The sequence below is a fragment of the Fundulus heteroclitus genome, chromosome 21 (assembly GCF_011125445.2).
Source record: "Fundulus heteroclitus isolate FHET01 chromosome 21, MU-UCD_Fhet_4.1, whole genome shotgun sequence".
In the NCBI taxonomy this organism is placed as follows: Eukaryota; Metazoa; Chordata; class Actinopteri; order Cyprinodontiformes; family Fundulidae; genus Fundulus; species Fundulus heteroclitus.
In genome coordinates this window covers 19826229-19853253 of record NC_046381.1, presented here as the reverse complement: position 1 = coordinate 19853253, position 27025 = coordinate 19826229, and the positions used below count along the sequence as shown (strand labels likewise).

At 37.4% G+C, this 27025-nt stretch overlaps 1 protein-coding gene across 6 annotated transcripts in view; it reads right to left on the bottom strand.

Moving 5' to 3' along the window:
• The window catches only part of tpk1 (thiamin pyrophosphokinase 1), a 101985-nt gene that overhangs the window by 49214 nt on the left and 25746 nt on the right, over positions 1-27025 (bottom strand). For 5 of the 6 annotated variants that reach the window (XM_012863924.2, XM_036125380.1, XM_021317172.2 and 2 more), the window contains 3 exons: positions 22279-22348; positions 7653-7725; positions 2882-2977 (listed from right to left, as the gene is read on the bottom strand). In XM_012863924.2, coding sequence (XP_012719378.2) covers positions 2882-2977; positions 7653-7725; positions 22279-22348 — 239 coding nt within the window. Of the gene's footprint in view, positions 1-2881; positions 2978-7652; positions 8010-22278; positions 22349-27025 lie in introns of those variants that run through there. The other variant, XM_012863923.2, reaches the window with a different exon arrangement.

Here is a 27025-nt window from a genome sequence, read left to right as displayed (position 1 = left end):
TTTACTCCAATACATTTTCAATGTTTGGTTTAGTTACTCGTTACAAAAGGAGAGAGAGAGAGACTCGCACGCAAGTGTTTTGACCCCACCTTCTGATTGACTGCGACAAAGTTGGGACTTGCCTGGTCTTGTTCGTCACCACCAACAGGATAAGAAGCTTGTTCAGTGGTAAACCAGGTTAAATTAAGCTTGTGGTATAGGTAAAGCATCTAACAGCAGAGAGTCCTAATTTTCTTAACTAAATGATACCTGCAGCTGTATCTATTAGCAGGTTTACCACTTCCTGTAGGTTAACTAGACCTGGTTTATCACTTAACCATGTTCTTAGTATACACCCCCTTTGCCTGCACTTGGTTTGTGTATAATTTTAAAGAAGGAAAATTGAAAGCTTACTAAAAGGTTGTATTTTCTGTCTAATATTTTCTCCTGCACTTGGTTGTTTATATTATTTTAAGGGAATTTAATTTTCAAAGTTTACCAACATCTAAAAAATGTAATTCAAACTGCATTTGCTTTGTTTTACTTTTTACTTATACTTTTTATTACATTACTTGAGTACATCTATTTTTACAGTAATTTTCAGACTTAAGTACAAGACATTTCAGATACTTTAAGACTTTCACTTAAGTAACATTTCAGTCAGTGACTTGGACTTTTACCAAAGTCATATTTTGGAGAGGTACTTATACTTTTACTTGACTCTTATATTTCAGTACTTTATACAACACTGTTCAGGGCACACAGATATTAAAGGTCACACCAGATGTATATAAATAATGAATATGCTTTATCAATTAAAATGATCGAATGTCATTCCATACTGGCTGACCAGGAAAAGGGTGACATCATAGGAGGGAGTCTGTGGATAATATTTAGTAAATATAGGCTACATCCTGTTTTCCTGTTGTGTTTCTGCATTAACTGTTTGGTTTACAAGCCCAAGAAAAATAGAAATAAGTTGAGCAGCTTAGCATTCCAGCGTTGTCGATGGTGACACTGGACAAGTTTTAGAATTCTGCCAACTATCCAGTCATTTTATTAATGCTTGTAGCCTCCTGGAGAAAAAAATAACAGATACTTTTGATATGCGACATCTTGTTGTGATATGTGATTGCTTTGATCCAAAAAAAAAGTTTCCTTTTCAAACTGAAGAGGGATTCTTGACATTGTATCATCTACCCCAGCTCGACATGGAGTGTTGTACCCTCACACCAGTTTGAATAAAAGTGGCCCAAGTCTTGTGACGCAAAGTGAACTCAAAGGGGTAGGATACTCTATACCTGGAATTAAGAAATTTCAGGGGGAAACTAGCAAAATTAAGTAAAAACGTCCTGTCAAATGTGACATGCAGTGGCCTTCTGTTTTGCAAAGGAATGTGTTGACAAATGCACATTTTAACCTAATATTAAGTCACAAGAATAATTTCCACTACATGGTCAAACATTCTAGTAGATGTAGGGGAGTAATAGAAAACCAACAGCAGACAACTATTAGTGAGGTAATTTATTCTGTAGAAAAGCAGATGTCAATCGCGTGACCCTTTTTTATGGATGAAGGCAGCAAATGTTATAGTACCATTCCTCTAAAAATCGGTGTAAAATAGGTTGCTCCAGACATTGTTCAGAAGAAGGTTAATTGCAGAGGGTACACGGATATGCTGCACAGCTTTAATCATCTCAAATGCATTAAAATATAAAAGCAAGTCCTGAAAGACATGGAAGAGAATAGAAAACTACCATTCGAATGGATTAAAGATGAACTAATATGGTAAAATCTCAGCCAATGATCAGCTTCAGAAAAAGTGCAGCTATTGTATTAATTAGAAAATGTCTATTTGAAGCCAGACCATTGGCATGAAGCCACCGCAAGGTCCCATTTTTGAAGAAAAAAAAAAAAACAGTCAAAAAAAACCCCCAACAAAACCACATTGACTGTCCAAAAGAGAAAAAGCAAACATGTTATGGATTGGTGAAACCAATATGGTTCTCTTTGGGACTAGAGGCTGCAGACAGTTTATCAGAAGACCCACAAACACTCAATGAAAGCCACGGAAGACTCAGCAGACAGTGAAGCATGGCTCATTAGGCAGCATGCTATGGGGAGTAGTTCTCATATTATGGTGTTGGGCTTATTTATTGAAAACCAGGGATCATGGATCAGTATGAATGCATCAAACATAATTAAGGAGTTCATGTTGTCTTACAATACAATTGAACAGAATGTTTCAAGAAAACAACAACCCCAAACACAACACGGCAAGTAGAGAGCATCTTGGTTCCAGCCCAATCCCAGGACCTCTATACAATACAAAATTTGAGTACAGACATCATAAACACTGATTATGAGGCTAAACAAAGAAACACAGAGAAATTGTGAAATTTACTCCTGATGTTGATTGACTTTATACAATTCAGAATTGTTGCAGTTCTCCAAAAGAGAGGTTAAACAAATAAATATTAAATCAGTGTTTCATAGGAAAGCAAAATGTTTTGGTTTATGTAGTAAATTTGTAAAACAAAGGCACATCTTCCATTTTTTTTAGCTTAATATTCCCTATTTTTAGTAGTGAGTGCAAATTTCAACATTTGTTTCTACACGTTTTGCTTTGCAATAGAATACGTTCCCAATGCATTGGTGTATATGCGAAAGAGAGCAATTCTAAACATTATTGAGCTTTACTCACTTTGGTTAAAAAAAACAAAAAAAAACGGAGCTACTATTTTGAACACAACTGTACAAATTTAACAACAACTAAGTAAAGGGAATCCTCACATCAAATGAAAAATGTGAGGAATTACTTAAAAAAACAAAACAACTGTTGCTATGTGAATGTTAAAGCAGAATGAAAAGTACGTCTGAGTATGAGCGGAGCGTTGTTTACCTGCAACTTTTGCGTCCGTATCTCTTCCAGCATTATTGCAAGGCATTTGGTGTAGTCTGTTAGATCCTGGTCAGCTGTTTCCATCAGCCTGCACCCCTAGAGACACAATGACAAATTAAAACACACACGAGAGCAACAAAACATGATTCAATATTTGTACCACAACAAAGATAGGGAAGCAAAAACCCAGGGAGAGATAAGGAAAAGCACAACAAAAGAAAAAAAAAAAAACAGAAAGGGATGCAGACACGGAGAGAGGTATAAATCAGTGTTTTAGTGCTGTCTAGCTTCCCACGGGTTGTGTTGTTGAATAATGTAGAGGTTCCAGTCAGTGGCCTTAAACTCAACATCTAGGTAAACAACCATGCTCTGGCTTTTTCCCCATTCCATCTCTTCTTCTCTCCACAGAGTCACTTTGCTTCTGAAATGCGCCGTCTTCCTCATATCACTGGCACACATACGGCAACAGCGAGTTCACACAAAACTCGCTCGCTGTGCTCTGTTTGATCACATCCATCCACCCTTCACTCCACCTCCTCCCTCCATCATTTTCCCATCCCTGCTTTCTCATTGTCTCCCCCCCCTCCCTCGTGGACGTCTTTCTGTTCTCTCTCTATTCCATTTATGCAGAATTATTCACCGTTTGCGGCAAATCTCTGAAGGAACGCCTCAAACTTTCCAATTGTTCTGCTTCAAAAGCATTACCGTAACAGTCTGTTCTCTCAGTCAAGTAAAAAAAAAAAAAAAAAAAGAAAGGAAAAAGAAAAAGGCATGGCTCTTTTTTTCACACAACCTGTGTGATATTTGTGAAAAAGGGTTACTATTAGAGAGAGCAACAGAGGAGGGGGAAAAAAAGAGTGACAAAGCTGAAGGAATCCCAAAGTCTTGTGATGTGCAGGTGGTGAGCGCGTGTAAGCGGGAACGTGCATGCATATTTAAGTATTGGATCCGCTGCAGAAATGCACAGAGTGATACAGCACAAAGACCACACAGGCTTTGTATTTCTCTTTCTCCGAGGCAAGTGTATGTGCATACATGCTTGACTGATTTCCCCTGTATTAATTATTTATTGAACCGAGCCTGCAGTTTGACATTCTGCTGGCTAAAAACAACGGAAAGACCACCTCACAGATTGATTTGCATTTTCTTTTATAACCTTGGATACTTTTTTGTCTCCACAGTACGGGGGAAGAAGGCAGCGGAGACTATGATGTAGAAACTCGTAGACCCCTTGAAGCTCTGTTGTTCCTGTTATGTTTAATTCATAAAAACATCTTATGTTGGCCACAAAAGATGGAGAATGCTCCTGTAGGTCTTTTTCGGGCCAACTCCAATTACAATGATCCCACAAGGCAACTAACTATCTGCGCAGCAATTTCCCTCTGTTGCATTGTAATACTCGTGATATTACGATACTGGTAATGTGATACGTAAACATTAGATCATAAAGAATGTGTGTACATTTCCAGTTAAGTGAAGTATTCTTACATTTTACAGTAAACCTGCATCATACTGGTACCTTCTTTTCTTATTGTGGGATATCAGAACACAAATAAACTTTGCTTAATTATAACAGATGCTAGACACTGCCCTGCACACTCAGTGTGAGTGGCATATGTTTGTTAAGTAGCATGAAATGACAGATTGCCGAGTCACTAATGAAATGGGAAAGATCTTGGCTGCGCCGGCAAAAACAGACATATTTACTTAGATTGAAGTCCTGCCACCAGGCCAGCTACACTGTAATCAGCACCATAAACTTATACTGGCACGAATACATTTGTTGGCACCTCTGGTAAGATTTACGAAGAGAAAATTAAGATAAATCTATCCCTTTTTTAACAGGGCCATAATCTGACCCTGAAAAATGTGAAATTGTTAATGTTAATGAGTAATTAAAACAGAGTCACAGAGAGCAGCGACAGCAAGAAGGCGCTGGATTCAAACGCTGATTGGATTATTTTTGCATGGATTCTGCACGCTCGTTCCAGGTACACCAGACTTCTTCCCATAGTCTAAAAACATTCATGTCAGGTTAATTAGCCGCTCTAAATTGCTCTTGGATGTGAGTCTGTGTATGCCAAATTTTTTATGTGTCTCTATGTTTTGCTGTGATGGGTTGATGATATGTTCCTGGTGTAGCAATGGTGTTATAAATGGATGGATGTTTAGAACAAAAACCACTGGTGGTACAGATATTGGTCCATTTTTACTCTTAGTTTTAAGATTTTAAGAACTACTAAGGTTTACGTGACCTCATGTTTTCCTGGGATATAAATGTGATATGCCTGTTTGTTTTAATCACTGGCCACTAGCCTGGAAGTGGACCCATGTTTATTTTTCCACCATGCATAGAGAAGTGGATGTTATCGGAGGTAGAAACTATTTTTTTTTAAAACTCACAGAGAACTTCTACAACTAGTCTCATTCTGGGTTCATAATGGCTTCTTAGAAACCATTATATGCCATTTACTTTCCAACCAGTTGTTTGGGGAGCATGGTTATAAAAAAAAGCCTTTTTGATTCTGCCATTACACAGAAATATGTGGAGTTCTTCACATTCTTTTGGTTAGATGAGAGAAAATTGAGCTTTTCAGTAACAAACATTCAAGGTGAATGTGGTGTCAAACAAAGAAAGAATATTTGAAAACACAACTCACGTTGACTTTTAAGTATCATGGAGGATACTAGGAATTTTCTTAGAGCCAAGGGCATCACAAACTCTTTGAAATACCAGCACATTTTAATTACAATGTGGTGGTGCCTACCTTTAAAATAACAGGTCACCATTGTGTCTTTCAACAGGATATTGATCTAAAACCTATGTACAAATCAATACAGAAATGACCATCTCAGCCCTCAAAGTCCTCTTATCTGTCAGAGGAGCTGGAGAAAGCACAAGAAGTCACCACCCCACAAATATGGCGACGTGTACAGATGACAATACTGTCGTGGGTCTCATATCTAACAATGATGGGACCGACTAGAGAAGGATCACACACTAACATAGTAGTAGTGCTCCAGGAACAACCTTATCCTGAACGCCAGTAAGATCAAGGAGGTCATAATGGATCACAGAAGGTCCAGGAAGACTGCTCCTCTCTGCATGCATGGGAAGGTGGTGAAGTGTCTGGGCAGCATCAGGTTCCTGAGCATTCACAGAAGGACCAACTACTGCCCTTCCTCTCAAGAAACTGAAACAGACTGGACTTTGTGCTCAGCTGACTGCCTGTGTCTCAGTGTGACAGTGTGGTATGGGAGCTGCAAGCCACAGGAGAGGAAGCATTTACTGCGGGTGGTGAGGACAGCACAGGGGATTGTGGGATGCCATCTACAAGATCTTGACACGGTTTATACTGCACGAGTCTAGAAACGGGCCAGACGTATTGGACAAGATCCCACCCACTCGGAAAAATGCTCTGTTTGTCCCACTTCCATCTCCTGATATGTTGTTCTCTGTTGTACAACTTGACCTTAAATTTGCTCATAATGCTCAGTGTACGGTTTTCCATGGGTGTTTTGGATTTGTGTCTGTGTGTCATACGTGCTTTGAGAGTCGACATCTCACTAAAATGTCATTATGACTCCATAATGAAAATTAATATTCTTGATTTCTTGAAGAAAGCCTATGACTGCTTTTCATTGTTTTGCTGATGATACTCAGGTTTGTGTGCCCCTAAAGCAGGATGATTACTGCTACATTCAAAGTTTAAAATAATGGCCTTAGGTCACCTAGGACTTAGGTGATGATTTTTAGTCCTAATGTTACTGGTGGGTCTTCCTCTTGCATATACTTGGGATGTTTGGCAGACTATAGAAAGCCTATTGTTACAAACCGTGGTTTTACAATGAATGGTGATTTCAAACTGATCAGGGCAGTAGTGAAATCTAGCAACTGGTGAAAATAAAGGGCATATTCTCCAAAGATTACTTAAAAACAGTGATTTGTGTCTTTATGACAAATTATGCAATGCTTTGCCGCTGCAAATTAGAAAAGCCTCTTCAATAGACATTTTTAAATCTGCTTTTAAGGCCCACCTCTTCTCTTTGGTCTTTGAACCGGTCTGAAGTATTAATCCTTTTTTTTATTTTTCTGTTATATTTCATGTTACTACTTTTACTTGGATTAAATATTACTACTTTTAATAATCTTATTACTTCTAAATTTGAATGTTTTTATTTATTTTAATCATTCATTCCTTTCATTTAGCACTTTGGTAAATGCCTGCTGCGTTTAAGTGCTTTATGAATGAAGTTGGCATAGCTTAGCTTGGCGAGAAAGGACTGAAGACCCTAGAAGATCTAAAAAGATTATGCAAAGTCAAATGGTGAAAGATCCTGTTCTCTGTATAGTCTGACCTTCTAAAATGAAGTATAAGAAAACTAAGTGCTGTCCAACTGGCAAAACAAGGGTTGTGCAAACTCTTATCAGCAGGGTTGCTAACCATTGTGCCACTAGTGATTTTTATAAACTAAAAATGTGCTCAAATTAAAATGAGGATTTCTTAAAAGTTTTCAGTGATTAAGCTACTGCAACAAAATATAAAGTCATCTTAATATTTTTATGCACATCTTTATCATGGGTGCCAAAACATGTTGCATGCATTGTATTTCAAGTTAATAAAAAACAGTACTGTGGTTGTTTTAGACTTCACAAAGTATCCCTGAAATTAAACAGGCAGGATATTAGGAGAACTTTGTATCTCAGTCCTGCTGTATGGCTGTGTGCTTCTGAGTGTCCAACTGTGTGTGGAAGTTTTGATCCACTCACCTTGTCTGCATAGAAAGCTTTAACCTCTGCTGTAATGGAATCAAAATCCCCACTGATGTAGTCGGGAAGAAACCTGGATGTAAGGACAGGAAGAGATGGTGAGTGACAGAGGGAGAGGGTTAAGATTGAAAAAGAGTGCAAGTCGGAGATAGAAGGGAGAAGGGGAGAGACAACATAGGGGCATGTGTCAGTTCTTTGATCTGTGCAGGGAGGGAGAAGAGTGACGCCGCCAGGGGAGGACGCCGAGACATGGAAACTGACAGGGTTATTCTCTGTGGCGCTGAGCCTGGCCCTGTCATGCTCACAGGGCTTGCGGCAGATGTAAAGATTGATGGAAAAGCACACCAAAGCAAACATGGCAGCATCCAGAAGCAAGAGTTCATGCTTATAGTCTTATAATTAGGTGCATAGGGCCTGATAAACTCAAACAGATCAACATTACAGAGTAATTACAGGCTTGGGGGTAAATTTGCTCATTAGTCACAAACATTGTAATAAATACATGTGCCTATTGCCAGCTCCCTCACACACACATGCAAACAAAGTATGACTTAACCAGTATACATTGTGTGGAGCCAGTTTAATTAGTTAAAAAAATAAATGTTTTCCAAGGTATTTATCTGATGACTATTGCAGCATTTTCCTGTGTGTATGTGTGCAATAAAGTAGTGATAAGAAGTAATGCAAATTGTTTATATGTTGTATATTTTCGAAGACAACATATGTGGAATAATGATCAGGGTTTGACTCTGCTTACAATGAGTAATGATATAACAAAGAAAACCAGATAGCTCTTTTAAAAATGTTTTTTTCTTCACATGTATTCCCTCGTTCATGTAAATTTAAATTTCAACCAGATCTTTTCAATAGTTTTCAAAATTTAAGTAAATTCACTGTGGAAATATGGTTGTTCAACCTTGTTAAACTTTAATTTTTCTCTCTGTTTAACACTGCTATACTTAGTATTGCAGTAAGTAAGTTCAAAATGAAGGTACAGCGAGCATCACACTAACCTGGGAAGCCAGATTGAGTTCTGCACATCAACCTGGGACTGCTCCTATAAAATACTTTTATAGAAAGGAGGGACATTCAGCAGAACTTTCTTAGCTGATTGGAGGAAGCAACACCTAGCGCCTGCCTACCAAATGTTGGTTTTAGTCAATCGGGGTATCAAATTAAAAATGTAAGCGGCAGAAACAAAAACAAGGACACTGGTCATGACAGTTCTTGCTGTTCTCCTTTCAAAGAAGAAATAATGGATTCTAACAACACAGATGTGATAGCAGCAGCTACACGTGCATCTTCCTGTGCTGCCATGTTTATTTGGGTTCGGCTGTGGGCTTGGCAGCTCTTGTTTTCGTCATAGCTGTATGTCTCACCTTAAACCATAATACTGCAATGGGATTGGTCCAAACTGTTTTTGATTTGGTCCCTAATTGTTGAATCAGGAGCGGGACACGATGGATTCGTGTATGTTTATGAAAGCAAAAATACCGCGAGAATTCAGCTTGCAGGCAAGGATTAGATGACACACACGACTGTAATCTAAAGGTTCCCATACTTGCAAAATCCAGTTTGTATCCAAAATGGCTCTCTATCATTGTAGTTTTGGCATTTATTCTTTAGGAAATATTTCAAAATGAGTTCCTGGACTTTTTAATGAATCTAAGTGTGTACCTACATGCAAAACAACATCACTTTACTGCTTCACTTTAAAATTGCAACGATTGTGTTTTGCCAACCAAGCGGACAGCTGGGACAGCCATGTTGCAGTGGGTCAACAGAGTAACACAGTGTTAATGTGACTAAGGAAGTGAAAAGTGTGCCGCATTCAGACAGAATCTTCTTGATTTAATGGTGTCTCTGAATAACATTTTAATAATATGTCTTGTTTAAGGACTCAAAAAAATGGCAGAAGACAAAGATGTCCGTTTTAGGAGAATAATTAGTAATATTTTTATAGAGAAAAAGTTTTGCCCCAATTTAAATGCAGTGATTGATGCACCTCAGTAATTTTTCCGAGGTTTCATTTACATAACTAGAATTAGGATTTCCTCATAATGGAAAGCTAAGTGAGAAAAGGTCTGTGAATGGAAAAGCTTTTTAGCTTCGCATTCACTAAATCTATCCTCCTGTGATCTTCATGAATACCAGGGTAAGGGAATTCATAATTTCAGAATCTTATATTAGTGAGAAGAGCCAAAATTGTAGGATCCTCCACGGAGCAGAGTAGTATGTCAAAAGAGAGAGATACATCTCTGTTTATACCATTTACGTGTGTGTGCTTTTGTGGTTATGGGGGTAAGAGCATCCAGGGCTACAGTTGCAGCTATCTGAAGGCATTAACAGGTCTGACATTACGATTTTATGGTTGACTGGGTATTCTGTTTGTGTGCATTTGTTTGTGAGTGCACCACAGCAAGCCACGAAAGCTATGTTCCGGTCGGCTGAAGAAAGAGATACGTGAGGATTATTCCCTACCTCCCTTATTCTGCATTCCCATTTGGTCCAACAAGATACACCAAGACCAACGTAACAGGAATTGCATGGGATCAACAGCTACACAACTCTGCACAGAATAACACACCCAAAAATCATGCTTAAAGAAACAACTCCACATAAATTAAAGCAAAGCATAATCCATCTGCAAATCGTTATCTCTTATAAAGGCCTATTTAAAGAGAACTTTATCAAACACACTTACTTAAAACACACAAATAGCCCCAAATACTCGCGCACTTTTTTGTGATGCGTTTTTATATCAAATAGAGTGCCACAATTGCATCTTCATTCAGAAATAACCTTCATGCGACTGATGGGAGAAGATGTGTCACTGGGCTTGATCAAAGCTACGCACAAACACACAAAACACAACACACCCTGATTCGCACAGACCTCTCTGTGACCTGCGTGCACGCCACATTCGGCTGCTAGTAATTGACCCGACGAGAATCTAAATTCTGCATTTGTGTCTGTGTGTTTGGCCGTAAACGCGGTTTGTGCATGTGTTTGTGTGTCTGCATCTACCGTGGCTGACAGTCTTCACTTTCACATTAATATTAACTGACAGTTTAATTTGGATGGGAAATAGAGCATTTTACTAGCAGTTTGTCTGAGCACCGGTGGCGGGGATGGCAGTGTGACCTTTGTCTGTCTTTGCCTGTGTATGTATACAAGTGTGTGTGTGTCTATCAGTCTGCATTTGTTTCTTTCGCTCTCTCTGCATCCTCCTGGTTAGCTTTTTTTCCACATTTTTTCTCAACCAAAAGTCCTTGTTCTTGGAAGATGTCTTCTTTCCACCCTCCACTCTCCACACCTTTCCGCTTGAACTAACTTTTTTTTGTGTAACGGGAAACTTCCTCATATCTCAGAACATCTCATAACAGCAAAAGCATGTTTTTTTTATAATATGCACTTTTAATATTCTAATGTATGATTTTTTTTAGCACTGCTATCCTGCAGAGCATTTAGATTCCGTGCTTGTATACAGTCAGAGGTTTATCTACACTCATCCTCTGTGTGAATGCCACATTGATTTGGGGATTTCATGATCCTTCATAATGGTTAACTGAGGACACAAAATCCACCTTGAAGGATTTAAAAAAAACATTAAAAATCGGTGCACTAGTTTGAATTTACTTTTAACAATAACCCCGACAAGGTCAAGCTTATGTATACAGGTTCAAATATATACATTTACACATACTAACATCTGAATGAATGTTCCCTAGAATTAGAGTAAACCTGTTACACTCATATTAAAAGGGAATTGCTTATGAACAAGAACAAGCAGGGAAGCATCAAGTTGATCATAACTCTGCAACACTACCGTCAGTAGTCACAGCAAAGAGAGTCTAAGCACCTGGTCCAAGAATCACCACTCAAGCTTGAGCTTGACAAAACTTTGCAACTGCTTGTGTAGACAAGCCAAATACATTCTGGAGAGAAGACTTGTGTTCTGATAAGTCAGAGCAAAAAAGGTTTAGCTATTAGGGAACAATGAGCAGAAGAATCAAATCAAATTACAACTGTGCCAGCTGTCAAGCAAGATGGTAGTAACATCATCCTGTGGGGATGATTCTTTCAACTGAGTTAGTATGTCATCAAGTTTTCCAGGGGCTTAACCATTCATTTGATTGAAGTATGTAGAACCAGGGAAACATCTAAGACAAGCAGGATGCTGGATCCTGTTGAGGACTAGAGCGGACTACCCTGGAACTAGATGGTTGATATTTAAATGGTTACTCACCCCCAGATCAACTTTATTTGCTAATAAACTGTTAACATGGTTGTCCTATAGTGCTGTCTACATATCCTGGTCATTGTTTTTGACAAATTACTGCACATTTGTTGATATCCTGCTTTTGTGTCTACAAAAGTCAGTGTGGCACCCTCCTAAGGTACAACAAATGTCTTGCATTGAATTTCGAATAAGTATTACTATTAGTTCAAAAGTTTTTGTGACGTCAGCAGGAAACAGAAACTGATTTGTCAGTAGCACTGCTGCTGTGGGGTATAAAAGATCCATCTCGTACGCTTCTATATGAGGTGGCGTTTGAATAGTGAGTTTTGCGGTCCTATCGATTTTCAGTTTATCGATTTATTACCCTAGCATTCAGTTAGTTTATTTAGCATTAATTTAGCTTTTACTAGCATCTCCATGACAAGTGTACGTAAACTTCTGACCTGAATTATATGTCCCTGTAATTCAAATCAATGCTGACTATGGTCTGTTGTTTGTTTCTCTAGCATCATGTGATCAACACTTAATTTGTAAGGTCCTTTTGAGGATTGGAGAATATGGCTCTGATTGCATCTCCTATCCCCCTTCTTTCCCAATCAAAGGAGAAAAGACAATGAAGTGGTAGATGAAGCACTTTGGGAGGCATCATTAGAGCTAATACACATAAACAACCCCAAAGCAAGATAGTTTGACAATTTTAGTTCTTACTGAGATGAGTTGAAGTGAATTGCGGGAAGGGAGACAAATTAGAAGTTATATTCTTTTTGGATTTAATAGTATTGAAATTGTTTTTTATGATGGTAACATATCATATTAATTTCTAATCTTGTATCTGTTCCTACCCTCTTAATCAGTTGGTGTGAATTGAGGCAGAAATGGAAAGAGTGAAGCAGCTATGTTATGGCTCCTCCAGGGGGCTGCCCTATTCTTGTCTCTTGGAGTTGCTATAAATGGATGGAAATATCCTCCACAATGACAGGAGAGGTAAGATTTTAAGGTTTTGAGAGCAAAGAGGAAGCAAAAGTCTCATGAACAGCATTGCTGGTTCGGTATACAACTCCAAATTTAACCATGTTTTTATGCGATTCTGAGTTATCTATTTGGACAGGAGAGATGTAAAAAAAAAGATGTTACGTTATATCCATCCATTTTCCTACACCCTTATCCCCGTTGTGGTCGTGAGGGGTGCTGGCACCTATCTCCAGCTGTCAATGGGCAAGAGGCGGGTACACACTGGACAGGTTCGCCAGTCTGTCGCAGGTTATGTTATATTTGAGTGTAAAATATATTCCTTCCTCATACAGTTGTTATTGGTTGTTGTTAGTACAATGAAGAGATACTTGTTAAGACACAGCCATACCTTTTGATAATCTACCTGGGAATCTGACACCTCTAAATTCACACATAAATGCCAATTCAGCTCAGTGAAAACCTCTTTTGGTGGCTTATTCACACATATCACCAGCAGATCAAGGTGAACGCTCCAATTCTGGCTCTGCACATGCTAGTGATGGGTAGCAAAGTTACACAATGCCAATCTGAAGAGATCATATGATAGTAATAGCCTTTATAAATAGTATTGTTGTTTAAGCCCAGTAATGTTTCTTACGTCCAAGCTGATCTGGGTCCTTTATAAGATTATTTGACTCAGACAACAACAAACCTGAATGTGAGACTAGACAATGATTTTAAACTTGATGCAAACTGAATCTGCAATCAAGTCTAGTTTTTATAATTTGAGACAATTGGCTAAAGTTAAACCTTTTCTTTCATGGCGTCATCTTGAGATTTTAATTCATGCTTTTATTACGACTTGTTTAGATTGCTGTAATGGTCTTTATGTTAGGCTGACCCAGTCTTTAATCAGCCGACTTCAGCTGGTTCAAAACGCTGCTGCACGCCTTTTAACTGATACAAAGAAACAAGAATATATCACTCCTGTTTTGGCATCACTGTTTGTTTATGAATTGATTTTAAAGTTATTTTATTTGCTTTCAAGTGCTTGCATGGTATTGCCCTTCAGTATCTGTCCGACCTGATTAAAAGGTACGCTCCCTCACGCTCACTAAAGTCGGCAGATCTGTTACTGTTGGTTGTCCCGAAGCCAAAGAGGAAGTTGAGAAGTAAGTGAGCGTTTTCAGTCGCTGCCCCCAAACTGTGGAATAAGCAGCCTGTGCAAATCAGACAGGCTGACTCACTTGCTGTTTTTAAATCTTCCTTTAAAACACATTATTTCTCCTTGGCGTTTAACTCAGATTGAGAAGTTGTTTTTTATATTTTTAGTTATATATTTTCTATTTTATTATTTTATCTATTTTTATTAGTTTTATTATATTGATGTTTTATTACTTTTGCTTGCTAGAACTGGCAAAGTTATTTCTGTATTTTATTTGTTTTTATTCGTGTACAGCACTTTGGTCAACAGTGTTTTTTTTAAAGTGCTTTATAAATAAATTTGTATTGTATTGTTTTCATGGATGCTTGTGATGGCTATTGTGGCTGCAAGTTAAAGTTACTTATGTTTGTCGCACTACAGTGTAAACAGTTTTTGCAAGTAAAAAAGTACCCTGTAGTGTTTTTGGTGTAAAGTGCAATCCTGTTGCCCTTTACACCACTTTGCAATGCTCATCACTGAATGTATTTATAATATTTTGGGGGTCTGATGTATGTTTGCTCCTCTGTACTTTCCAATAGTTATGCTGTATTTGCTTTCACAATTGTCCAACTGTACAGTCTTGTAGTTGTTATTTGGGGAGTGGAACACAGCATCTGAACCTGTAAGAGGTTGGATCATGAAATTTTGATCTTACGTTTGTCCTTGTGCTGAGAAGCTTTTAGCTTCACTCCCTCAGGAGAATTCTTCACTTATTCTCAGAACTAGGATTACTCTAACTGCGGAGATACTGACCCCTTAGGTACCCCAAAACAACTCCACTACAAACAAACAAACAAACAGAACTCTTTCTGATATCGCACACCAGAACTCATTGCTACAACATACAGTAATGTTTGTTTTAACTTCAATATCATTAGGTCTACAGGTATAACTATCAGGACACTTCTATAGATGCTCAAATCCATGTGAGTTCAAGGTGCATTATTAGATAGATTGTAGATAGTAGAGACTTTGGCAGAGACCAGTTATTTGGCAGAATACATAATCCGTTGTGTATTTCTTCCGTTTAGCCCAATCAGTGCATCATCATAAGGTATACACTTTCCAGGTAATCAAAAAGATGCTTCTTGGTATCTAATAACCACAAACACCAAATATTCTTAATACCCCTTACAGTCTAATATTATGTTTATTAAGTGAATCTATCAATCATAATTTGATGGGAAAAACTATATTAAAAAGGTGCATACCCACATTATTTGACCTTTATAGAATCTATACCTCAGTAACTCACTCTGGTTACATACAAGGTTTTTCTGAAAGATTATCATGTCTGGCTGGCATATTAGTTATTTTGCCGTTTTACACCTGGTTTTTGCTTAATTTGTTAGTAAATAAAGCCGTTCATGTTTATTTAAAATAACAACGGAAGTACGACACTGCTCGTCTACAGGAGGGGATAAACAGATGAAGCAGCTAACGGCTATTAGCATCTCCCAGTGAAGTAATGGAAACAACGGCCCAAGCACTGATTGATACTGTGATATTAGTAAAAGCAATGCTGTCCTTAGCCTCTACAGTCTGAAGTAAAAACAACATTAGAAATAGATTGATTGACTGATTGATTGGTTCTTACCTTGATACTGTGTCCCTGTTTGCATTTATGTACGGGAAGTTAATTTATCCATGATGTTCTAATATGAGGCTCTTAGAGTTTCTGCTAGATTGGTTTATTTAATTAACAACTGTTGGTCTTCGATTAGGCCGAGCGGCCGCTTTGCCGCAGGGCATTTCAGAGGGTCAGGCTAGGTTTGGCATTATTATTAATAGTGATTTATTGATTTTTATTTTACTCATTATTATGCTTTCTGATAGTTCTGTGATACTGTCACTAGATGGCGCCATGTCTGTTTATATCTGATAATCACGCCCGTTGCTGGGGTAATTTGAGGCACAAAAAGGACCATCAATACACTATCCAGTTGGATGCCTGAGCTATGTAACCTTATTTTATCATGATCAAATGCTTTTTGCTCTGTTTTTTATAGGCATATAATGTGGCTATATACCTGTAAAGTTTTTTTAAATCTTGTTATGAGCAATTTTAACAAAGGGAATGAAAAAAAAAATTGCACAACACATTACGTGAAAATGTAAGTGTAAACACTCATGCCATGAGCTTAGCTTGCAATGCTCTTTAAACAACACAATTAAGAGATCGGTGGTGTAATAGACATTCAAGAGATTTATAGAATTTTGACACAACAGGCTTTAGTTTTCAATAAGAAGCACAACATCGCAGTTATCAATATTAGTTTTCAGTAAAACCTCGTCTAAGAGACACAACCAAACTAATGAAGTAGAAGCTACTATGGTGAAGTTAAAAGACTATAGCTTACTGACTGATTAGTGAGAGGCATCATTTATTGGTGTACATGCAGCAAACACATGCTGACAAACGTATGGCTTTTATTAAGTCATTCTTAATAGCTGGGATAGATTTTACATCATGAATCCTATATTTCATTTATGCAGACAGATCACATGTTGAGAGCCTGAAAAATATACTAGGGTAGTTTATTAACTATGAGTGCAGAATTAGAGATTGATTTTTCTTTCTCCGTTAATCATAATTGACCTCTGTGGTGCTCAATGGGTAAGATCGCTCTGGAAAGGTACTTAAGCCCTTTTGTAAACTTATTCATTCCAGGAACTTGTCATTCTTGGAACTTAGTAAGTGAGTTACATTGCATTAATATGTCTATTGAATCGTGGTGAAAAATGTGTCTTATTTCACTGCAACCTTATCCAAGGTGCATTGATAGAAAGCTGAGGCTTCCATCTGAAAGAGTTAATGTCTTGACACACGATGACCTTGTAAAGGAACTGCCCTTATAAAGTAAAGGGAGAAAAAAAATCTTACTTATTCTGTATTTAATAGGAATATATGGATGTGTCTGGACTCAAATGGGTCCAAGCGTCCAGACATGTGTGAAGCAAGCCCCGCATATAACACTATATTTATTCCAATATCCTTTTTTATACTACTCAAGTCAACCTAAAACAAAACATTTTACTATTCAGCAAACAACTTTATTTTAAAAGTTCAGCAATCATCACACAATCTTCACAGGTTCCTGCTGATTAGGAAAACAAGAACGGCATATTTTTCATTCAACTGATCAGATGAATGACAAATATTGCACCAAGACAAACCAACTGAGTTTCTCTAAAATTTTTCTTCAGCTCTAAGTCTTATGAAAGAAGAAGCCTTATGCTTGACAACTTCATTTGCTAAGCCTGACAGCATTATCTGCTCCAGAACCTGATACATACACAACAATATGCTGACAAACCGGGCTCAGAAAGTCGCTTCCCCACATACTCGCACTTAGTCAAACACTGACACAATCATATTCGCTTATGTTTGCATCTCCGTCAAACTGCACACACACCCGCCCACAGTTGGAAATGCTATAAACTCTGCTCGTACACAATTACCTCCGACGAGATTCATAAAGATCTCCTCCTTGCTCATCCATCTCTTGACTTGTATCCTCAGAAGATTAGATAAAACGCGCAAAGTAGACAAAATTCTATTTTCATTTGAAACCGGGATGATACTTAGTGACATTTACAGGAGGGCTTGAAGATGCCAGCTCTAATAAAAAAAGATATGAGCTTCAATGAAGGCAAATTTAGCTCAGGTTTAGCACAAGCGGTTGGCTTTACATTGTTTTTGACACAGTAGTTTGACTGAAAAAGTGAGAGCAATGGCAATATTTCTTTTAAAAAAAATTACATGGCATAGATTTTGCTTACACAGACATGCCAACCCCCAGTAGAAATCTATTAATCAAGTAAATTTGAATAAAAGTGTCAGGCTATGAAAGAAAATGCAACTCTTTAGGCAGAGAGATGAAAAGCATGCCAGCTGAGTAAAGAGAGAAGAGAATTATCTGAAAACCTTAAGGTATATATATATATAAACAACAACTTTAGATTGGAGAAGGCAAAAGTGTCAACAGGAAAACCACTAATCCATAATCTCTAATGCCTAATGCGAGTAAGCTTTATCTTTATATATACTGAGCCAGACTGCATCAATACAAAGTGGGTTGCAGCCTTTATCTGGCTCAAAAATATGTCGTGTTTCTTTAACCACGGCATAATGTGAAGTGGAATCACTGTCACTTGACTCATCGTGAAAGCAGAAAGCCTTAGCCTAAAGCACACCCTCCACTCTACATCCCTAATGTCTACCATTAAGGTTGTTTTGACAGAAAATTATGTGGCACCTTTTCTTTTAACAACGGGATGCCTTCCACCCACTCTGTTCTTGTGACAGCAGAGGGGTCTGTGGAGGTTGAGCAAGAATTTTTATTATTAGCCTTTTTTTTTTCCTGTTTGAATATCCATGAACAGACAAGCATAGGGTCAAATACACGCTTATCCACACTTCACTAATTATGAGCATTACTATTTTCCCAAACAAATTGTCATTTGTTTTGTTTTTTTCTCTAAGAAAGCTCAAGCAAATTGTAATGCAGAACATTACAGTTATTTGGCAGTTAAAAAAAATAAAATAACCTAGCTTTAACACAGTATCCATACTGGTAGAGATACATTTCTAAACAAAATATAGATGTAATTAACATCTTATCCTCATATGGAAATATTTGACATCATATACATATTTTACAGCATGTTTCATAGCCCTCTTTATTCAGAGTGGGACTAAAATGTTTAGTTTATTGCTTTAAGTGACATCCTGTGGCACAAACTGCAAATTGCACCCAAGGGAGTACAGCAAACATAAACTAAGTACATGAGCATTTCCATTTGATTCTGTGTTAGAAATCTGTCCAAACGTTTAGCCCGGTGGTCCTAAAGCGCAGCTGCAAATACCAGAAGAGCTTTTCTTAGCAGAATACTTATGTTTTAACATATCCAACACAAATTGCTGTTTCCTAATGATGATAAACTAAGCATAGGACACCATAATCATTACAGTGTATTTAGCTATACCTCTGCCTATACAAACACTGAAAACAGTATGAAGCAAAACGAAGCAAGATAAGGTCTCTCCTGACAGATATTTGAGAAAATATATCTTTAACTTGACAAAAATCTTCCAAAAGCAGAAAAAATACAAAGTAAAGAAAGCAAAAAATGTTAAGGAATGTATAAAAACTGAGACTGCAGAGCAAACATGCATCCTGTAAGATCGATCTATCTATCTATCTATCTATCTATCTATCTATCTATCTATCTAAGCAGAAACATACTTTTCTGCTCATGTTATAGCGGCGGGACAAACAGAGACGCCCCCAACGTTAAATACATCCAAAAGTATACTTTATGAGATGACCAACCAGCTAAGTTAACAACAGAGGCTCCAAAACACAGAGTTCAGCATTTGAGCATCATTTTAATGATTTGAAGTTCTTAATTCTTCAAATAGACAATCTTGTACTAATTAGCCTGAATCAGAACCTCTGAAAACGAATTACAATTGGATCAAATTTGACTCACTAAAAAGAACATGACCATGGCTGTGATTATATTTGAAAGTAATCTGGATTAAAAATTTGCCTTTTTGTTTTCTATAAACTGTTTAGAGATTGCTTTTATAATGACCACGGCGCATTTAAATTGAACAATACTGAAGTAAATTGAAGGCATTAACAACAACCAGAGGATTTATGTCGTCTTAGAGTGCCAGTATTTGGGCAAAGAACGACTTTTAAACACTGAAAGATTATATTTAACCAACAGCTCGTCTGTACATGAATAAAACTTTCATTTCGCAGCTTGTCTTTTGGACATAAAAAAACCTTAAAAGGTTTTCAACCGCTTTAATATATTGACCCCAGTGCTATGTGCAAAAATAAATTCGTAACATAAAGCTAAGTAAAATTGCTGGTTATATTTTGATGCCGTGTGTATTCAAGGATGGAGGCTTGCAGTGTATAATAATGCCTCACAAAACAAAAACTAAAGGCAACAGATGTTTATTGACACGACATTTTAGAAAATAGGTTGATACAAGCTGCCTTACTTCTTTAAATCTTATTTGAAGGTAAAAATTTTGATGAAAAAATCTCAGAAATGTTGTCGCCTTTTTTGCTCATATGTCGAACATTTTCAGAGATGTATAGAATTCAATTGTGCATCAAAAGGGGCATTTCCGAGAAAAGTACTGAGAAAAAAAAAATCCAAATGGTCCTTTGGGTAATTACAGTGGACCTTTCTTTAAGATTAGCACAAGGCACAAAATTGTTTCAGACTAAAGTGGAACATATTTGCAACTCTAATTACCTTAAGTTGGGTCTCTTGATTGAGAGGTACAAAGAGCACAGTAGTGGTGTTTTCCACCGACACTTCACAGCATGAAAGATTCTGATTCAAATCTAGGCTGAAGCCTTTTTTGAGTGCTTTGAGTGGACGTTGCAAGTTCTCCCCAAGCAAGTGCTGACCTTCACTGGCTAACATGGCTTCCTTCTACAATCCAAGACCCTGAATGTTAAATTTATGGGTGATTCTAGGTTTAAGAGTGGTAGGATTTTCTTTTCCTACAGTACAAATTGTTCAACATAAATTGTAATCACAAGGAATGGTCTCCCCCCCAGGTATTTACAAAGTCCAGTATTTATACCCTGGGGTCCTTTGTACTTTATGGCATCTGTTCTGCGAAGCAAGTTCTTTTGCCAAGTAAATTACAGGATATTCAAGAGTTTGTTGCTCCTGTTCTTCTGAAAGTTCACTTTGCTTAAAGGCGTGCCAAGAGTCACTCTAAGTACATTTCTTCCATAAAGTTGGTTTGAATGTATCTTTTCAACTTGATGATTAGTCTACACATCCTGGCCCATAAACAAGTTGCACCATCTTTCATTTTTTCCCAAATGGGGACCTTCGAAGGCAACTCGACTGTGCAGATTACTGGCTGAGCTCAAACTGGAGGGTCAGAGGAAGAATCTGCTGTCACTGAAACACATGCAGCTAAGTGGGAAAAGCTTCTGCAATCTTGGCTACAACCACACAAGCACTGTTTATTTGACAGTGAGACGTATAGAGATGGCTTTTTATCAAAAACAAATTAAATAAAAATACAAGCAACTTGATTTTCAGATCAGATCTTATTGAGTGACTAACAATGAAACGACTAAGAATGAAAGTTGTCTTTGGTTGTAATTAAAGATAAACAATAAACATTGCTATCATTTTACAAGAGCCGATTTCTACCACGAACTGCTTAAATTAGACTGTCATTCAAAACAACTGCTTGTGGTCCTCAACTGATGAAGCCATTTATGTGTTTTACAATGCATAATTATAATTTATGTGTTTCATACACAATTTTTATGGAAAACAATCGTCTGACGGCACTGTTTTTTGTATTAAATTGCTGAATAAAAAGTGTGATTACAAATTAAAGCTCCAATATCTAAAAGTTTCTCTTTTTACCATGCTAATATTTAACTTCCTAAAGATTGGTCAACATTTTTTACTGTAAAATACGAATAATAAATTGGAAAATTATTTTTTTAGATAATAAAAACACATTGAACTATTCAGATTTTTTTTTTTTTTTTAACCAAGAACATTATTAGAACTTTAAATTTACACTGTAACCTCAAGGATTTTTTGTTTTGTAAAAAAAAAAAAAAAAAGACAAACAAGATGTTGGGACTAAATAATGACACTGCAAAATTGTCATCACCTCCAATGTCAACAGCTTCAAGTGGTTGTTACAGTGGTAGAATTGCAAGGACATGCACACAGAGAGACAAACATAGACACATCTAACATCCCATTCGCACCCTGATGAAAGGCACACACTCCATGCTCACACTCTGGGTGTTAATGTGAAAGTCTCGACACTTCAGGGACCCAGTGATCCCCCGATCCATCTCTGTCCTGACAGCGGCCCTCCATTAGTCGCTAAAAAAAAAACCTCACTGCTGCAAATTGCCAACCTGCGCTACTTTATCAGAAACACACCCTGCACTCACGCACAAACAGGGCACATTTATTCACCTGGAGCACAGAAATCCATTAAACAATCATAGACATGCAGCCAGATAAAGGTTTTAGATGCACAGTGTGGTTTTGGAAGCCGCTGCTGTTGAGGTTTTCAGACAGAAGAGCGAACTGCTCCTCTGTTTATCGGCTGTTTTCCAAAACACACAATTACTGCACAAACTTAGGCATGTAAGTCAAAACACTAATTAACTTATTCAAATGTGAAACTAAGGCTAACTCACTTGTCACGATCTCCAGCGGTGATGTTGTAGAGTTGATTGGCAGCTCCGTCCGCACATGCCCTCAAGAGAGCTGAAGGAAAAAAAAAAAAAAAAGAAAGACAACCATACAGTGTGTCAGCCTGCGAGAGTCAATAAGAAATTACTGCAAACCTGAGTGCAATTATTTTTAAAATACAAAAAGCTTTTCTTACATATGACAAAGCCAACTGTAATGAAATAACACTTTTGTCTTTTCAATAAACGGGTTTTCACATTAGGCGGCCTTTGAGTGAGTGCTGATTCTTGAGTCAATATATATGTTTTTCTCGACAGTAATTACAAGAATTAGGAAAATAATTTAATTACAATATTAAATCAAATTGTATAGAGCCTAGCATCTCATGTGTTTTTTAAAATCAAGTAAATATCATAAACCCTTTTTTGTACTGATTTATACTTGTTTAGGATCTTTCTGGGGCTGGAGCCTATCCCAGCGTTCACTGGGGAGGTCACTGGATGCAACATGGAGAGGTGACCGGCCAGTCACAGGGTCAAGCACCAAGACACAGACACTTACCCTCTCCAGTTAACCTAACGGGCATGTCTTTGGACTGTGACAGGAGGTACCAGGACTACCTGAAGAAAATCCATGCATGCACACGGAGAACACATAAAGCACACAATCTTTTTCTTGCTACAATTAAACAGTGCGACGCCTCTGCCTTAACATGCAGGCTATATAGAAACCTGCTTCTAATGGTAAACGTAAGGATGCATAAAATGATCAAACTGTCCTTTGCATAGCCCTTTTAGTACTTTAAAGTAAATAATAATCACCCAACCCTGCACATCAGGGTATTAACCAGAACACAATTACAAAAGCTGTACAGCTGTAGGAATTTTGCTTCAATTTATTCAATGTAGGAAGAAATCAAAACTTTTATCTTAATATTTTTCCCTTGTGACCAGATTTAAGCTATTGCCACAATAACAATACCTCAGTTTCACAAAAGAAACAACATAACGATGAATTATTTGTACTGGCATGAACTATAAGTGAAAATGACACAGATGGTATCTAAATACTGGGTGTGAACCAATTAGCCAGACGCCGTTATTCAAATTTAACAGATTACCACCCTGGGGTTGGCATGTCTATGTAAGTAAAACTTCTAGTAGATTTCTGGTCTGCCCGATTCAGCTGAAGAGGAGTAAAGACATCAGCAATCATCTTAAAGAAGCAATTTCTGTTGCCCATTAATCGGAGAAGAGTCACAGGGCTGCTTCCAGACCCTTTAGAGTACATAATTCTACACCAGGAAAGATTGGAGGAAATAATTGAAGACTGTTTCCAATTTTCCTAGGAGTGAACGTACAAGAAAGTTCATCCTGTTCTGACTGTACGATGCTCAGAGAAAAAAAAAATTTAAAATAAAACTGAGCACAGAAATAATTGTGTAATAGTGCATGTAATAATGGGCCAAAATTCCTCCCCAATAAGACAAGTAATACAGAAGACAGAAATGTTAAGTTGTTGATATGAAAGGCAGCTCTGCAATTTAATAATCATGAGATACAATTAATTTTTTTATACAAAGCATCAAGATTTCAGCAAAGCTTTCGCCAACTAAAAAAATGACAGTGTGCTATGCTAGGATTTTAATTTAACAACTATCTTTATTTAATTTGATGAGCTATTAAGGACCAAAGGGTGTTTGTTCACATTACTATTAGTGGATTTTTCCCCCTCTAATGCATTAAATCATACATGCAAAAAATTATGAACTCACTGAACTTATATGGCAGGTATGTATAATGTATAATCAAGGTAAGATTTCCTACCTGCCATTGGATATACTATATCAGACAATTCAAAGGCGCAATAAGCACTATTTCACCATTAGGAGGGCTGTTGAGCACTGTTAGTAGACCAAAGCAAGATGTGTGACCGGACACAACGCTCTCTACATCCACTCCATCCGCTGGACGTGCTTGACACCATTTTGCTCCCATGCTACACTGCTCTGACGGTGCCATTTTATGAGGAGGGAGGGGCTAAGCCCTGAGTGGCAGCTGTTCACATGTACGTACACGCACGTATGGCCGGCCATGTAAACGAGAGACCGAAGAACAACACAGAGAGATGGTGAGTGACATCATATCTTATTCCATCTAAAAAGATACCTTTAATTCATCACAAAACAAAATCTAAAAGAATGGAATTTCACTTAATGCCCCTTTGAATAGTCTTGCTATATAAATAAACTTTAATGTAACAGTCAGAGATAAACCATTCATTTGAACAAACTCCTCAGCGATCATAAAATAAATAATTTTTAGATTCTGTACTAGTTTATTACTTTATGCTTTCTACTCATTTGAAATGTTTGTTTTCAATCTGTTTGTGGATTTTGAATAAATCTATTAAATAAATGAATGGCATAACAATGTGCAAAATAAACACCACTCTTAAAACCACCATCAGCAATAAAAACTTTTTAGATGAATAAATAAACTGAATCCCATTACAGTCAGTAAATCCATTAGGTTTATATAAGGTTCAAATTAAAGTGCAATTGCTGCAAAATGATTAAAACCAGTCCAAGCAGGCAGTTATTAGCAAGAAATGTTATTCATGATGCACTAAATTAGATGCAAACTATTTGCAAATGCATGCTCTTTCATGGCTTCTGTTCATCTCAAATTGAGTTGAAAGTCTATTTTTTAAGGCCCCCTTTCTGTTCGGGGCTGTTGTTGTGCACACTCGGGGAAACTTCAAAGAATCGGATGATGTTTTCCGCTTGCACCTTGTTCAAAATTAAGTTACGAATGCACCAAAGAGACGGGCAACACTTGTATGTTTGTTCCATTTTTGCCAGTCGGGTCCATCCCAAAGCCCTCCTTAGACCTAATATAACTCTGCACATCTACGCATATACGTGTTCAGATACATTTCATTCTAATTTTTAATTTATTCTTAACTTTGTTACAGAACCTGCATTCACCGAATGCAATCTGAGGTGTTAATTAAGTCATCTCAAGCCGACGTATTTAATTATCAAAACAGCACAGCGGAGATGTTTCCCAGTGACAGCCGGCATCGTGCTTCACGACGAATATATTGTGTTTTCTGATCTGAATACATTCTAAACATAGGTCATTTTAAATTACACACAAATCATATCACATTAGTGGCATAATTACACCTTGAAATATGTTAGGCATGTCATATTCTGATCTAAATGGTATATTTGGGTTCAGTTTAATGGGGGGATTGATTATTTCTTCTGTGGAGGGGTAACAAATTCAGCTATCAATTATGACAAACACTTCTAGCAAAGATAAAGCAGTTATTCCCAACCACTACTGTCTATGTTTTGAACCAAGCAATGATTGGAATGTATGCATGCAAGTCATTATCTCATATAGACAGCAAGGGCTGAACAACATTTCAAATGACTTCTCCTGAAAACAGAAAAGATTTCCTTGAAGCCTGACGGCAGAGCATAAATCAATCACTCATACGGACTTTATACGTTTCTCTGTAGGTAAACACACATACACGCACGCACGCAAACAAACAATATTCAGAGCCTTGAAGATTGTTCTGATTCAAGGTTCTAGAGGATAAATATGTTTTTAAGCTGTACTTGGCAATACAATGACTTTGTGTTTACACATATAAACAGAACCCCACATATTCTCATCTCTGACCCTAAAAAACTAATGTATGCACGGTTAGTAAAACTCAGAAAATAAGGAAATGAAACACATGTTAAAGGGCCTTGATTTATACTACTTTATGAAATAAAGCCGTTGGTGAGCTTCAGGAGTTTCCCATCCTGTGAATGCCGGTTCACTCTTCTTCTGACATCCGAGCTATAACAGCTGTAGGCTCGGAAACCTGCACATTACAATAATCAGGTTCAGCTGCATAAAACCTCTGTTACAAATTAGTTAGCATGAATTTTTGTAGGAGCTGTTTGGGAACATTCGTCTGTGTCATGCCGCTAGAATCTGTATGCTTTTTCGAATTTAGACAAGCGGCAAAGAAAACGGCAGCTATTCACCTGCAAGACATTCTTCCAATTTCTCTTTAGTTTTTTTAAGTGCGACTTATTTTCTGTGTTCTCTTGATTGCAGTCATAGAAATGTGAGGCAAACAGTAACATTGCATTCTTTATTTTGAAACTTTAAGCTTGAATAGTAAGCAAGGTCAATGTTACATTTTTTTAAAGAAACCAGTAAAAGGCTGGTCTGACGTTCAAAAAGTTTATCTTTTTTAGAAAAGTGAGCGCACTGTAGCTAAGCACTGCCATGTGGTGCAGACAACGCTCCTGTTCAGTGTGAAAGCTTGTACTGTCAAACGAAACCTCCAAGTTGACACATTTTAGTATCTGTGAAGAATTTATTGATTTGATCAGGAAAAGAACAGAGATCTATGGGGCTTTTAAAAAAGAAAGCCTTTTCTTTGACATGTCAATACATTTCCATGGTTCATTCAGGCTGCAAAAGAGCAACAGAGAGGGCCAGACTCCAAGCAGATAGCAGGAAGGTTGCACCAAGCAGAGCAAAGCTAGTGTGGTTTATTCTTTTTTCAGAATTAAATGTCTGTCTTTCATGGAATATGCTGGATTTAAACATGTAGGCAGCCATTAGAAAAGTTGAAAAGGTAAAGGTCAGAAATATTTATATAGTCCAACATTCTGCATATGTTCTACACTTTTCACTTACATCTAAGATAAAAAAAATATAACCATAAAGATCT